The sequence below is a fragment of the Emys orbicularis genome, chromosome 11 (genome assembly GCF_028017835.1).
Source record: "Emys orbicularis isolate rEmyOrb1 chromosome 11, rEmyOrb1.hap1, whole genome shotgun sequence".
Taxonomy (NCBI): domain Eukaryota; kingdom Metazoa; phylum Chordata; order Testudines; family Emydidae; genus Emys; species Emys orbicularis.
Genome location: NC_088693.1, coordinates 44,212,838 through 44,228,368, shown reverse-complemented (window position 1 = coordinate 44,228,368; position 15,531 = coordinate 44,212,838). Strand labels below are relative to the sequence as shown.

At 41.2% G+C, this 15,531-nt stretch overlaps 1 protein-coding gene across 4 annotated transcripts in view; it reads right to left on the bottom strand.

Moving 5' to 3' along the window:
* Positions 1–477: 477 nt before the first annotated feature.
* OSBPL6 (oxysterol binding protein like 6) overlaps positions 478–15,531 on the bottom strand; it is a 95,433-nt gene continuing 80,379 nt past the window's right edge. For all 4 annotated transcript variants that reach the window (XM_065413172.1, XM_065413173.1, XM_065413175.1 and 1 more), the window contains 10 exons: positions 14,613–14,700; positions 14,141–14,394; positions 9,329–9,466; positions 8,899–8,962; positions 8,338–8,416; positions 6,906–7,050; positions 4,893–5,037; positions 2,402–2,528; positions 1,525–1,647; positions 478–586 (listed from right to left, as the gene is read on the bottom strand). In XM_065413172.1, the coding sequence (XP_065269244.1) occupies positions 478–586; positions 1,525–1,647; positions 2,402–2,528; positions 4,893–5,037; positions 6,906–7,050; positions 8,338–8,416; positions 8,899–8,962; positions 9,329–9,466; positions 14,141–14,394; positions 14,613–14,700 (1,272 nt within the window). The remainder of the gene's footprint in view (positions 587–1,524; positions 1,648–2,401; positions 2,529–4,892; positions 5,038–6,905; positions 7,051–8,337; positions 8,417–8,898; positions 8,963–9,328; positions 9,467–14,140; positions 14,395–14,612; positions 14,701–15,531) is intronic.

Below are 15,531 nucleotides of genomic sequence, written 5' to 3'. Positions count from 1 at the left end.
ACAAGGCCAGTCCAAGCACATCACACTAAAGGACTAGCCTCAAGCTGGAAATGATAAAAACTCTTCTATTACAACAGTCTAACAAAATAAGTTAAAACAAAATGTTTTTTTTTCTTTCATTTTGTTTGTTTGTTGTTACTCTCAATGTCTGTTTTAAGCACCAGTTGCAGTTTTATGTATTACAACCTCTTCCGAGCAACTTTGGATAATGAATCTGCTTCCTTTGTTTTGCATTTTTAATACATGAAACTTTGAAGGTTATTTTTAAATGGCTGCTGCAAAATAAAAAGGATCCAAAAGTGGTCAGGGACCTGGGTCTAATGCACTTTCGAAAGTCCATTATAAAGATGAATATAAAAGCGAATGGTAGGTTTTCTGTAGACCCACAAACCACACTTAGCTATAAGAAACATATTGTGCATAGTTATTATTTTTTTCTTCAGAGAGTGATATGTTTACTAGATCTACATTCTCAGTTTACCAGAGTATGGGAGTTTCTACTTTACTAAAGCCAGGATCCTTTCGCAGTTCCCAATAGGTGTCATTAGAAACCCAGCTCTCTCTTTGATTGGCATCGATAACTTTTCTGCAAAAGCAAAAAAAAAAAAAAGACAAAACAAACCCAGATGAAAATGGTCTTAATAAAGGTTTGATTTACTATTTTAAAAGGATACAGCATAAACATCAGAGATTTAAAAATAAAACAATTTCATAACCGGTGTTAAAAGTGAAGGCATTTTAGAACTTCTAAGGATCCAATTCTACCATCTGATTCATACAACCCTGCACCCATGTGAAGCCCTATTGACTTCAATGGACTCTGCATGTGTGTATGGGTCCAACTATGTAGACCAGATTGCAAGCTGGGAGCCTAATTTACTTCCACCATTTATGCTGTTTGTTTCCTTTCTGCATTTTACTCATTTTCTACAATAAAATTATGCCAATCAGTTTCACCAGTTAAGGGAATGTTTTAATTAAAACAAACAAAAAAACCACACTACCTTTCCCCACAAAAACAAAACAAAAACCAGAGTAATTACAATTTGAAAAACTACCTTAAAAATTCTGTTCAAGTCATTTTAAACCTTCTTTCCACCACCACTTTTTTTTTTTTTTTTTTTAAATACACAGCTAAATTTAGGACAAAAATGAGTTGACACATTCCCTTTGGAATTTCCTTCTCCACTATTAAGCTTGAGGCACATTGGCAGGGTGATATGAAGAAAATTTGTAAGGCTATTGCCCACGTTTTACTTCTCTTGTGGACTAACAGGGAACGTTGGCTTCCTAGTTTGGTTAGTCAGTATTCAATTCATTTAAAAATATGTTAAAATTGCCTCAGACAGGAGTCAGCACTCTGAAAATATTTCTTGAAACTGGATTGTTTCCATCTTTTCACTTCTTTATTACACTACTCTGGGCCTGCCTATTTAAGAGGCAGATGCCCTCTGCGTTGTCCTCTTATGTTGAGGCTGCACAGAAAACAAATTATAGACTTATTACTGAAATCACTTTACTCACTTAAAAAATTTTGGTTTGTATTCAATGTTGTTCTCCTCCATGTTCCGCCTTCTACTTCTCTGGAGTTCCTCTATTCTTTGCTTTTCTGTGGCTGCTGCTTCTACATTTCCTTCTTCCAAAAGTCTATACAGATAACAATGGATCTTTTAGTAAATATACAATCTCATCTTCTGTAAAAGCATATTCTGTAACAACATTGCCAGAAAAACATTCGTCCCAGAAAACAAGGCCAGCAGCCTTGAAAAGCTCTTTGTCCTTGAAAAGAGCTACTGAGTTCTATGCACCTGCTTTAAGGCCAGAGCCCATTAAAAAAGAAATAGTAAAATTATTTAATTTATACTTCGGAGTCTGAAATATAATTTCTTAGTCTTGTTTACGTTTTCAGCTCCTCAGAGCAAGCCTCCTACTCTCTGCACAAACAACAGGATAGGATCCTTCCCTAGCATGCAAGAGAATGCTAAGAAACAAGAATCGCTGATATGCTGGCTCACCATCTACACATGCATGAGCTATAGAAAGGCATGTGCATCTCTCCAGCTATCATATGATACTGCCAACAGCAAGTACTACCAATGGGCAAACGTTGCTTCTGTTCATGGGAGTAGGAAAGGACATGCCAGAGCATGTATTTGCTGGAAATTTCTGGAATTCTGCCTCTGCCAGAAGAATTCCCATAGCACCAGGATCTCTATGTTTCCCTTTCCTGAGCTGGATAAGCCAAGATTTTGGCTTACCGTAATATTTAATATTTTCTTTTCTAGCAGAATCTAAGGCATAGCACATATTATAGTGCAGATCTGGGCAAAATTCAATGCTGGGGTTCAAACTCTGCCATAAAACAATCATAAATATTAAACATATAAATGAGCTTTCTTGCCTCTGATCTGGCCTGAATCGTGCATCTGTTGTTGGAAGAATATCTTTCAATACAGGATCTAACTCATTGAGTTCAATAGCAAACCTTGTAAAGCCATAATAACGTTCATAGTGGGTTGGCATGGAGCCTGTATAAACATATTTGAGAAAGAAAATGCTTATTTTACTATTTTTATAAACACATACATAGAGCCCAATGAATTTATAAAGCTATAACAGCCAATAAAATATTTATACATTCTAATTCCTTTATTTGATATAATTTTAAAATGTATCAAATATTATTTTCTAGGTAAAATATCTTTCATTTAATATTAATGGTACCTTATTACACAGTAGAGTTATTTACATAACAGATCAAGACTTTTAAAATCTTTCTTTGCTTTTAGGAAATATCTGAAATATTTCTTCTTTCAAGTTAAAAATAAACCAGTCTCCACAAAAGCAAATGTATTGGGTCTCCCTCCAAATGTTGGTACCTAAACAGGTTCATAGGGCGTGATTCACCATTTCCCTATATCTCCTCTCCACCAGTGCAAAGTGGGTGTAAAATGCCATCAAATTAGAACAGGGACTGTTACATACCCTGTGATGTTCTCTGATAAAAGATGACCATGTAGATCATTGCTGCCATCACTCTTATATAATTGCAACAAATCTTGTACAAAATGTGGCATTTAAGATGCCTATGGAAAGGTTATGATTCGCTGAAATGATTATGCTATCTTTATGCATGTATCATTTTTGTATTTCAAGTTATGCGTATTGGCTCTATACCTGGATTTCTCATATTTTTGGTCCTGGGGTAACACCCACAAGGTATTTAGCTTGCACATCTTGAAGGGACTATTCAAATTAAGTGGCTCAACAAGGAACACTTAACTCACAATGGACCATGGGAGATACCTATCTATACTCAATGGACTTTCCTGCTATGACTAAGCGAAATTATGCAGGCACATGTGACTTGCCCAAGTGACTCCAAACTCCACCTTTTATCCAATTTTCCACTAGATGTGCTAAGGGCTTTGTTAAGAACATAAGAATGGCCATACTGGGTCAGACCAAAGATCCATCCAGCCCAGTATGCTGTCTGCCAACAGTGGCCAATGCCAGGTGCCTCAGAGGGAGTGAACCTAACAGGTAATGATCAAGTGATCTCTCTCCTGCCATCCATCTCTACCCTCTGACAAATAGAGGCTAGGGACACCATTCCTCGTTTGAAACAATGGATTTCCCTCCACATGGCAGAAGCTATAAAAGGCCCTGGAAACATCTCCATTTTGCCTCTTTCCTGCTCCAGCCTCTTTCCTGCTCAAACCTCTGAACTATGAACTTATACTAATGGGAGCATTCTAACCAAGGGACAGAGGTCCTTCCAATGATTTGGAAGCAACCAGAGACTTTAATTAAGCCAGCAGTTTATTCCATCACCGCTACAAGCCTGAACCAAGAATTTTGCAATTACTATACGTATTTGATTCCTTTAACCAATTTTAACTCTCACCTTTCTTTCTTTTTATGAATAAACCTTTAGATTTTAGATACTAAAATCAGCGTGTTTATTGGGTAAGATCTGAGTTATATATTGACTAGGGTGTGTGGCTGGTCCTTTGGGATTGGAAGAACCTTTCATTTGATGAAACTGGTTGCAAGGAACCACTCAGCATTAAGTCTAGTGTTTTTGGTGGTGATACAAGGACTGGAATGCCTAAGGAAACTGCTGTTTTGACTTCTTGTTAGCCAGTGTGGTGAAACAGAAGTTTACTTTTATTGCTGGTTTGGTATATCTTAAGGGAAAATAACCAGCAGTTTTGGGGTGTATCTGCCCTATTTCTCAGCAGTTTGTCCTGAATTTGGTATTCTCAGTTGTGACCCCCAAAGGCACGGCTACACACCCACTTTGCTCTAGAGTAAGGAGGTGCATGGTAATGGTGGTTTGAACCCACATTGTCTCTTTAAGTAAGTAAGCAATTTTTAAGAAACATAAGTCAATGGGAACTGCAAGTGCTCACTATATTTGAAAACCAGACCATTAGGGCAATAAGGGATTGACACAACCAACCTGTTTCTCCTTTCACTTATACTGGTTTTACACCAATGTAATTCTGTTTAATCCAATGGAGATACCCTGATCTGCACAAGTATGAGAGGAGGATAAGGCTAACATTTACATTTTCCTTACTCCAAAATCCAATTATTTCCTTTATTTCCTCAGATTATGTTCCCAACATGCTAAATACCTATGACCAAATTTTAGCCTCAGATTTGGAGCGAAATCTAAAAAATGACTCATGAGATGGAGCACACACACTTTTTAGATACTTTTACATTCAATAATAAAAGATACCGATAGCTGCTGTGCCAATTCCTCGTTATTTATCTAGCTGTATATTTTGTTTCTCAATTTGTATTTAAAATGGGTAGCTAACAGCAGCTTTTAGTGAGACTAAAGCCACCTGAAGGATTTCAGTTGACCAGAATTTTCTTACCTGGCCTCCATATACATTTTGCTGAAGGTGCAACCCCACAGTATAACCCTTCATGCCACTTTCCAAAGAGGCGATGCACCACCTTTCCTTCTTGGTCCATGACAACCCCTTGGACTTCATTTACATTTGAATTCCAATAATTCACCTGAAAATGTACCAAAGTGAAGAAAGTGAACAAAGTTGATTTCCTTGTCACACTGTATATCACAATATCCCACTACATACTTCTAAATATTGCGACATGTAAAAGTCAACTGCAGCCAGATCCCCAACAAAGAAAAATTAGAGGCTATTAATTTCTTGAAATTGAAGACATGCATAAGGATGTGACATCTTTGCAATTCTGCTACAAAAATTATCTCAGCAAATCTATACAGAATTAGTTTGCCTAGCAGATGTCTACCCTGTTTAGATTATAAAGTCTTAATGGGCTGTGACTCCATCATTAGGTATCTTTTTACAGCACCAGGCACATTGTTGACACTTCAGGAATTAGAATTTAGTCCAACTGAATATTACTTACATTAAAACACAAAACAGAAAATGGCAGCCTGGAACATTCTGGAACAACATAATATGCTGAGCCATTGTGTCCATCTCTAAAACTAACTAGGGAAAAGTTTCCTTGTATATGTTCAGGTATACAAGTGGATTACAATGAAAAATGTTTGGTTCACAATATTTTATAGATAGGAAAACAACAGAATCATAGAATCATAGAAGTGTAGGACTAGAAGGGACCTCAATAGGTCATCTAGTCCAGTTTCCAGCACTCCAGGAAGGATTAAGTAATAACATAACAGAATGTTTCTGCATAAGAATCTATACATATTGCAAATGCTTCTTATCTGCCACTGATGGGTGGTTCCAGATTCTGCATCAAAGTTCTCTTTTGTCCCACCTCAATCTACTGCCAATCCCCATAATGGTTGCAATTTAAAACGAAGAAAATTGGAATACTGGGTGCGTTGACATGTATATGTTTACTGAACATAGCAGTATTTTCTGATGAAAATAGCAGTCTGGGGTTCAAGCTCATTTAATTATCTGTGCACACTGGTAATATATAGCCTCTTCACCAGTCAGATTCCTACACCATTCTGTAGTAGAAACAGACCCCCCTCCTTAAAGTTAAAAAATCAGATGTATATTTTTTCTCTTCCCAGATGCCTAAGCTGCTGACACTGCCACTCTAAAGATTGGAGAATTCTTTGCCCAGATCCTGGAGGGGAGCTACTTTCATCCCACAGCACCCTGTATTTGCTTTCTCTCATTCTCTTCTATGTCTTCCTTTTCTCAGGCATCTCTATTCCCTTCCCTTTTACCTTAAAACAGTCCGGTTCCGAAGCACTACGTCTTCACCTGAGACAAGCTATAATGCATCACTGCAGCAACTGAGGTGGGCCTTTTGACATTGAAGTGTATGTAGCAACACCAGTGATGATAAACTCATTATTTTAATTGTTTTTACAAAAAAATTCAGCTCTAGCAGATCCATATTACTGTTTTTATACAGAACTATCACCAGGATATATAAATACAATGAAGCAGAACACCATTATTCTAAATAGATAAGAAACTTAGGACCAAATTCTGATCATGGTTAGACAAGTCTAAATCCAGAGTAACTGTTCTGAAGGACAGAGTTCCTCCTGGTTTTTACTGGCTTAATAGAACAGAATTTGGCCATCTGCATTTTAAAATTAAAAAACAGTAATTTATTGTCAGTGCTGCTGACATCAAATGGGCACAGAAACAAACTGACATCAAATGGGCTGGTCCAGCAATAACAGAGACATGTTAACACTGGCAGACATCTCAGATCAAAACTTAGATGGAGTTTTGTTATTGGGCTTCTTACCTGATAAGATAGTGGTGATGATACAGAACAGGGAAGAAGGAATTTAGGGGAACAGCAGAAGACTGAGAAAACTGTAGCCAGGTCTAGGCTAAGAAAATAGTTCTGCTTACTTTTTGTCATATATTACCATTGCATGACAAATCATAAATTACCTTGACAAATGTGAGCTTACAAATACAAACACTGCTTTTTGTGTTTCTGATCGTTATTTCTCCATAATGCTCTATCCACCTCCTTCCACTAAGGATGTTGTGTATGCAGGTGGTGACTTTGTTCCACACGTAGTAATCTCCATACCTGGGAATAAAGTTAGTATATAACTGGTAATGTAAATTAAATTTCAATATTGCTGACAAAAAGTGAAATCCAGCCACATAATCACATATACAAAATAATGAAATCCCTCAAAAATGTTTGAATCAGTAGTCTGGCTCATTAAAAGTGTGGCTTCCATAGTAACTATTATTCCCCATCATTAATCCTAAATTATTCTATATGGGTGAAATTCACCCCATTATAGAGGCCCACGAGAGGCCCTATGAACCACTAAAGTCCTGTATTAAAGTCTCAATCCCAGTAGTGCTGAACACTTTGGCCCTGATCAGCGACTTCAGTAGGATTAGACAAAGTTCAACATGATCTACAATGCTGTGGTGGACTGGGGTCCCGGTTATCATGTATTTCTCTCAGAAGCAATGGGAACTAATAAAAGTAAAATAGGTCTGAAATAGAATGAATAGAAAGGAAGTGGGGAGCAGTAACTCAGTGGCATATTGTCCCCTGGCAACTCCATGCAGTCAGAGCTTCCCCAGTCCTGGGGAGTGGGGAGAAATAGAGCCAGAGAGCCGATGCTATACATGGCATGCTCCCCTCTGAACCTGTCAGATAGCCAGGCCAATAGATATATGCAGAATGCAATGTTGTTCTTATGGTATTAGCTTCAACTTTGTGACAAGATGGAGGAAAATGTAAGAAAGATTCCCTGCGGAAGCTGTACTGCCAAAGGGCGGAGTGCACCTGAGATCTAAGATCTGCAGATTCCCAGGCTTTGAGGGTTTGGGAGGCCACACACCGCTCTACCTCTGTGACCAAATCCTCTCTCCCCTCCCTGAGGGCTACATTTGAAGGAAGCCATATGGCCCTGTCTACACAACAGAAGATTTTGAAACATTTCCCCGTTGTGTTAATCCTGGTTCAGATGAGCCCAGCATTAGCACCCTTGAGAACCCTACTGCTGACAGTGTTGAACAGATTTGCTCTGGGCAGCCCAGCATTCCAACGACTGGGTATGGAGTTAGTGCCTCCTCACATGCACCTATTCTCCTCTACCAGTGAGATGCTTTTAGAGAGTTCCCTGGTTTTCCCTCCAAGCGCCTGACTGAGCCTTCAGGCTCCAGCAATGCTTCAGTACCTCATCCTGTAATGGGAGATCGGAGCAGGGAGCTCACATCCTGTCAGCTGCTAATCATGTGGGATCTCTACTCCCCCACCACAATCCATCCAGCCCTCAGAAAGAAGAGCATCTTCCTAGATTTAAAAAACAAACAAAAAAACATAGCCAAAGGAAACAAGACAGTAACTTACTTTGGAAAAGTCACATTCAGTGTTCCAATTGGCAGGATTTCCATTGATTTCCCCCAGAACTTATTTTTCCATCTGATATCTAAATGATAGAGTGAAATATTAGAAAATTACAAAAGACCAAAATATTATACTTTCAGAGATCTATGCCACTAAATGGCATACAGATGATCTTTTGAACAGAACATTAACCTGCTTTGAAGACAGAAAAAAGGTTATTCCGGAGGGACAACCTTATATCAGAGAGACTAATGTATCCCTTGTCTCCTAACAGATAACAGTGTGTTCTGTATAAAGCTTTTAAATAAAGACAGCAGAACAAATAAACATAATGCAAGTCACTCTGGCATGGATGATAAAATACTGCATCGGCTCATTCCTTACAGTTTAAAATTGAAACACTTTAAAGCAACAGCCAGAAATAACTTAATATAATAACTATACTAAACTAATCTATTAAATAAATTCCAGAGAGCTACATCCCTAATTATAATAATTTTGAGATCATAAACTTTTTATTTGATTAAAAACTTTATCTTTAGGCTTTTGAATTAAAATATATACCTTGCCAAAACACAAAATTCTTTGATTCACAGTGACAGGCAGAAATGGGTGGATGGTGGCTAACCTGAAAAAAAAAATTACGGTGGCGAGGAGTTGTTTAACACAAAAGAAGTCTTTAATTTTTAAAAATCAGTGTAACTGACAGGTACCTCAAGCTAAAAACTATTCAGTTATGTATATTACAATAAAACAAACAAAAAAAGCTTCAGCATGTTTAACATGAAGTACACTTTATTTTTACTGCCTCCTACATTAAAGGATATATTTTATATAAATCATTTTAGTTTATTATACATTTTTTTCTGGATTTAATAACTTTCACTTCAAACTCTCTTTGCTCTAGTGGGAATACAAGATCTTAACTATAAAGAAAAATTAAAGTCACTCTGCTGTCCAAAGAAATGAAGATTTACATAGAAACAGGTTTTACCTGCTCTGAGAAAAATCGGAATCCTTTGTCTTCCCTAATACATTCATAAGTCTCACCAAGCACTGGATTGAATGGCTTGCTTCCTGCTCTGTAGTAAGTGGAGGCATACCCTGAAGCTGCAAAGGCAGCTATGAGAACCTGTTAAAACACAGAAAAACAGCTAAAGATTCCTCAGTGTGCTCCCTCATCATTGTCAATTGTGTGGGCAGCAGTGTGAATACATTTATCATTTAAAAACACTTAATTGCCCCTTTATTCATTCACTATTTGAAGGGCTACATAGTAATAGAAAACTTATCAATGTCCTGCAAAGTAATTAATGGAAAGGAAAGCCTGCAGCATCTGGTTATTTATGTATCTGAATAATACACAAACCTTTGGGCTGCACATCACCATAGCCTGTGGGCACACAGAAAACATAAAACAATACAATAGGATCTACACAGCCCATAATTCACAAACAAAAATTGATGATCTTTCACCATTCCTCAGCAGAGATTTAATGGCAGAGTTTGTATTAGCTGAAGTCTCACAATATTAAGAATGTATTACGTTTACAAAATATACTACAGAACATTTACTATTTGCTTTGAAGTGCCATTATAGAGGCATTGGTAATGATGACTTCACAGTTGAAGTTGTACTGATCCCTTTGTTTCTTCCTTTAAATTCAGATTAAATTTTGTCTCCAAATGGTCGTATTTTAGCCATAACTGACTAGAAGAGAATTCCTCTCACTCTCCGCTGGCATAAAGCTGGCAGAGGTGGTGGAGCTGCCTCCTTCACCAGATGTCCCCCCCACCCCAGTGTAGAGAGAGGAAGGGGCATCTCAGGGATGCAGCAAAGTATGCCTTGTTCTCTACTGGCATGGAGTCTCTAAGGGTATGTCTACACTGAAATAAAACACCTGCCGCTGGCCCGTGCAGGGGCGGCTCCAGGCACCAGCGCAGCAAGCGCATGCCTGGGGCGGCAAGCTGCGGGGGGTGGCCTGCCAGTCACTGTGAGGGCGGCAGTCAGGCAGCCTTCGGCAGCATGCCTGCGGGAGGTCCGCCGGTCCCGCGGCTTCGGCAGCAATTCAGCGGCGGGCACGCCAAAGCCGCGGGACCGGCAGATCACCCACAGACATGCCGCCGAATCCGCGTGAGCAGTGGACCTCCCGCAGGCGTGCCACCAAAGGCCACCTGACTGCCGTGCTTGGGGCGGCAAAAAACATAGAGCCGCCCCTGGGCCCATGTCAGCTGACTTGTGTTGGCAGGGCTCAGGTTGCAAGGCTATAAAACTGCAGTGTAGACGTTAGGGCTCGGGTTGGAGCCTGGGCTCTGGGACCCTGCAATGCAGGAGAGTCCCTGAGTCTGAACAGGTATACCGCAATTTTATAGCCCCACAGCCCGAGCCCTGTGAGCCAGAGTCAGCTGACATGGGCCAGCTATAAGTGTTTTATTGCAAAGTACAGACATACCCTGAGGGACCTTATACCAGTGGCCTAAAATAGAGCTATTGCTCAGCAGCAGTAACTTAGGCTAGGGCCAGATGGTGCAGGATTGGGGAGTTGCAATTGGTCCAGGACTGCCCTTCCCATTTGTGCCTGGGTTTGGCAGGCCAATGCTCAAACTACTGAGCTATCCCTCCTCCTGAATATATAAGTATAAGATCAGAATTCCAATGGAGACCAATAAGAATTGGATTTTTGTTTCTGTGACACTATTTGTTTTCCTTTATGGCCATCATCATCTTCTGTTAACTTTCTTCTGAGATGACACCTTCTACCTGATGGTGTTCATTCTCAGACCAAGCCACTTTGTTTATCATGAACTGTGCATCTTTAATTTGGCTTTCTTGTATGCATGTGTTATGATATAGTCTTTAATTACATGATCACATACTATTTTTTTTCCTCAGGATCCCTGCCTTATTCAGTGTACAGTGAAGGCTTTGATCCTAATCCACCTCCTGGCCACACACAAAACCCTCTCACCCAAGTTTAGTTGTGCTTTAAACCCAGGATAGGTGTCCCAATAGGGGCATAGCCTAGAACCTGGATGCTTCTTTCACTTGGGCTGATAACCCTCCCACTTTGTAGTAAGGTCTCAGGCTAAATCACCTGTGTGCTGAAAGGCCTCCAATGCCTTCCCACAATTCACCCCTTGTGTCCAAGAGGATAGACAACCTTAATTTTGTTATTTCCTAACTTGGGCATGACTTTGCAATCTTAATGTTCTTTCATCATAGGTTTTTTGTGTGTAATTTCCTAGGTTTTTAAAAAAACAAACCGCAAAAACAGAAATTCCATCATGTAGCATCACAGCGACACCCACATGATTCATCAGCAGGTTTGGAACCTTTAGATCCATCGCAGAACACTCTGTCACTTGAGCTAATTGAGTAAATGATAGCCGCAACTGGTTGTCATTCTCTGAATGGACCAGCACACTAGAGGGCGATGTGACACTTTCCCAGTTGGTTTCATGGATATTTGCTGACAGCAGAGGACTCAGGAATCTTGGGTTCCATTCTAGACTCAGGAGGGGAATGTGCTCTAATCTGCCCATTTCCCCCAAGCATGACCCCTTCTGGCCCTATCCTTCCAGCCTATCCCTGCCCTAGTCATGTCTCTTCCCCCTGCCCCCTGGCTCACTGTCCCAGTCCCATTCTCTTCTCCTAACCAATCCCACCCTCCATTCTTCAGGCTTCTCATTCCAGTCCCAGTCCTCTTACCCAGTCAGTCCCAGTCTCCCGCATCTGTACTCCCTATCCTAGCCTCTTCCAGTCTCATCCTGCCCCGCCAGGCTGCTAGCCCATCCAATCCTACTTGACTCTTCATCCAATCTGTCTCTCCCCTTCCCCGGCCTCCCATCACTCCCACACCTACGTTACCCCTGCCCACTGGCTCCCAGTCGCAATCTCCTTTCCTCCAGTTCTGCCCCCAAGCCCCAAGCAGGATGCAGCACTCACTGGCACAGATCCATCATCTTTAGCACCTTGAAGAATGAGAGGTAGCTGAGGGCAAGAATGCGAACCGATGAAGAAAGTGTGGATGGGGTGTTGAATGACATCACTGCTTATTTCCTTGCTTTTTACAGTTTGCCTTGGTGGCCTATGCAGTCTAACAACCTTCACTCACAGTTAACATTTGTGTGTGGGTACCCTTAATAAGAAACTACACTAACTAAATAAATGTACAAGTATGCAGATATAATATCCCCAAGCTTTTTATTGTGTTTGGGTGTTTACTCACTAATTTGCAAAATTCACAATGTGCTTCCCAGTCATTAGTGAGACTTTCAGTGAGGTATAAACTTAATAATACTTATAGACACTCTCTATAGACTATAAATGTAAGTGATGTCCACAATGGGCAAGCAAACTAAGACAAACATATAATCACCATTGCCTATTGTACAACAGCAAACTACTTAGCTGTCACTCAAGCTCAGGAAAATATCTTATACAAATGATGTACACACTAAACACTGATAAACCAAGGAAGAAAACTGTATAGCCAAGGACTTTTAAATGAAATCCTATGGCCACCAATCCCCATTTATTCAATCCTAGGGGCTGAGACCAATCCCTAGATGAACTGTAATGATAGGAAATGGGGTTGGAGTAGGGAGAAATGCCTAATCCAGCCAGGTACTAGATCATTCAGGGTTATCATATCATAACTAATAGCTGGAATTGCACCCTGAAAAGATGTGGGACTTTGAGCAGAGCATGGAGCCCTGGGATAGAGCATCCACGGAAAAAAATTAGTGGGTGCTTAGCACCACTGGCAGCCAGCACCGCCCCCCTCCCCAGCGCCTCCCACCCGCAGCGATGAGCTGTTCCGCAGTGTGCAGGAGGCACTGGAGGAGGAGTGGGGACGGGTCGCACTCAGGGGTAGAACTGGGCGGGAAGAGGCGGGGCAGGGATGGAGCAGGGGGAAGAAGAGGTGGGCGGCCGCCTAGGGCGGAGCAGGTGGGGGCTCGGGGCAAAGGAGTCGGTGGGGGCAACGCCTGGGGTGGAGTGGGGGTGTTGAGCACCCCCGGGGCCTGGAGGAAGACGGCGCCTGTGCAGACACAAGCTTTCAAACAGAGGAAGCAGGCAACCCCCATCAACTAGTTCAGGTGTTTTCTCTCACTACCTCATTGGACTGAGCCTCAACCAGTGATTGTCATTTCAGCCTCTTTTTATCCAGAAATCAGAAAGCCAAAAGACTGCAGATGAATAGGTGCTGACGCCGTGGGTGTTCCAGGGCTGGAGCACCCACTAAAAAAAAATAGTGAGTGCTCAGCACCCACCGGCAGCCCCTCCAATCAGCTCCATCCTCTCCCGCCATAGCCTCCTGTCCGCCGGTGTGAGCTGCCGATCAGCTCCTTCCCCTCCTTCCCAGCGCCTCCCATCCACCACTGATCAGTTGTTCAGCAGTGTGCAGGAGGCACTGGGGTGGGAGGCGGAGAAGCAAGGGTGGGCTGTGCTTGGAGGAAGGGGGCGGAACAGGGCGGGGCGGGGGCACAGCTGAGAAGAGGCGGGACTGTGATGGGGGCTTAGGGAAAGTGGCGGAGTGGGTGCAGGGCCTGGGGCGGAACGTGGGTCGAGCCCCCCACCACAACTCAGAAAGATGGCGCCTCTAATGAGATCAGCATCATCTGGATGCTGATGGAATTACGGTTCCAAAAGTCTCGCAGTTTCTCTTGGCAGTCTCACATATACAATGAACCAGGGGAATGACAAAATGCAACACTCTGCAGGATTCACAAACGAGCCCTTGGGGAAGATGAGAAAAATCTAAGCTTTCGCATACACAAAGTTGTGCTGTACCAAATTTATTACCATGCGTTCGTATGGATCATCAGTTTCAGCAGCTTTGTCCAGGAGTTCACTGTATTCCAATTCTTCACAAAGGTGTTGTAAAGTATTAAGAGGTTCATTTAGCTCAACTGGCATGGAGACTTTGGAGAGATCTTTGCCAATATTATTTCTCAAAATATTCCACAGATTGATATTACTGGTATCAGGACAGGGAGCTGGGAGACAAGTCCGACGTCCATTCCTGAATGCACCTCCTGCTAGCTCACCATTAAGAACTGGGTGGGGGGGAAAGAAAATATTATTGTATTGAAATCTCCCCTTTAAAAACATAACAAAATTCATTCATGGGACCAAATTCACCAGTGGAATTGCATTGCAGGTGCAATTTCATTGATTTCAGCTGAATTGTTCCTGATTACACTAGCAGTAAATTTGGCTCATGATCTGAAAACAAATGTAATTTTCTAAAGTTTTTAAAAAGTATGGTGTATACTTTGTCGGAAAACGTTGTCTGCAACACTGGTGTTGTCCTCAGATATGTTATCACTCACATCACTGATATAGGATTCATCATCAGAAGCCTAAAGAAGAAAAATTTTAAAATTAGTAAATGAAATCCAGGAAACCAATTATACAATAAAAACACAAATAAATTAAGCAAAACAAACATTCAAAGGAACCACATTTAGCCTGGCAGAGCTAAAATTAGATCTACCAGGTTTGCATGTGCAAAGAACCAATCATCTAGTAGCACCAAGAGAAATTTTATGCTCACTGAATTTTCCTTAATTAAGTGTTATGGAGCCAAACAAAGACCTTCAAACTTATTTCACTTATGACTCTTAGAATTTGTTCACCCTTAGTGTGTCCACGCCCATTCCTGTTGAAGTCTCCCCCTAGGTAGAGGATAAGAGAACAAACAACACTTAATAGAGGTTAGTCACGTTGCTTAATGCAGTAGTGGAAGGAGCTCAGATACTACAGTGATAAGTGTGGTATAAGCACCTACATAGAACAGGAGTCCTTAGCTTCAGCGGGAGTTGGATCAGGCCATAAAAGAGCAAAAATGCTAATACAGTCCATCTTCATCTACTGACGTGTCTTTCTCCCTATGTTCTACCTCGACACCTGAGGTCAGCTGGGACTCTTTTGCTAACAGGCCCTTATTTTTAAATACCAGGATTGGAGATACGGCTTTCGCAATACACAGCCTTCAAGCTCTGGAATTTGCTTTCCCTGTTCATTCATCAGAGTCTAAATCTGTTGACTTTCAGGTTATGGAGCAACCTGTTCACTTAGTGTGTGTGTGTGTGTGTGTGTGTGTGTGTGTGTGTGTGTGTGTGTGTGTGTGTGTGTGTGTAAGTAAATGTAATACATTTGCTGAGTTTTTTTGCACAGGTAGGTATTGTACA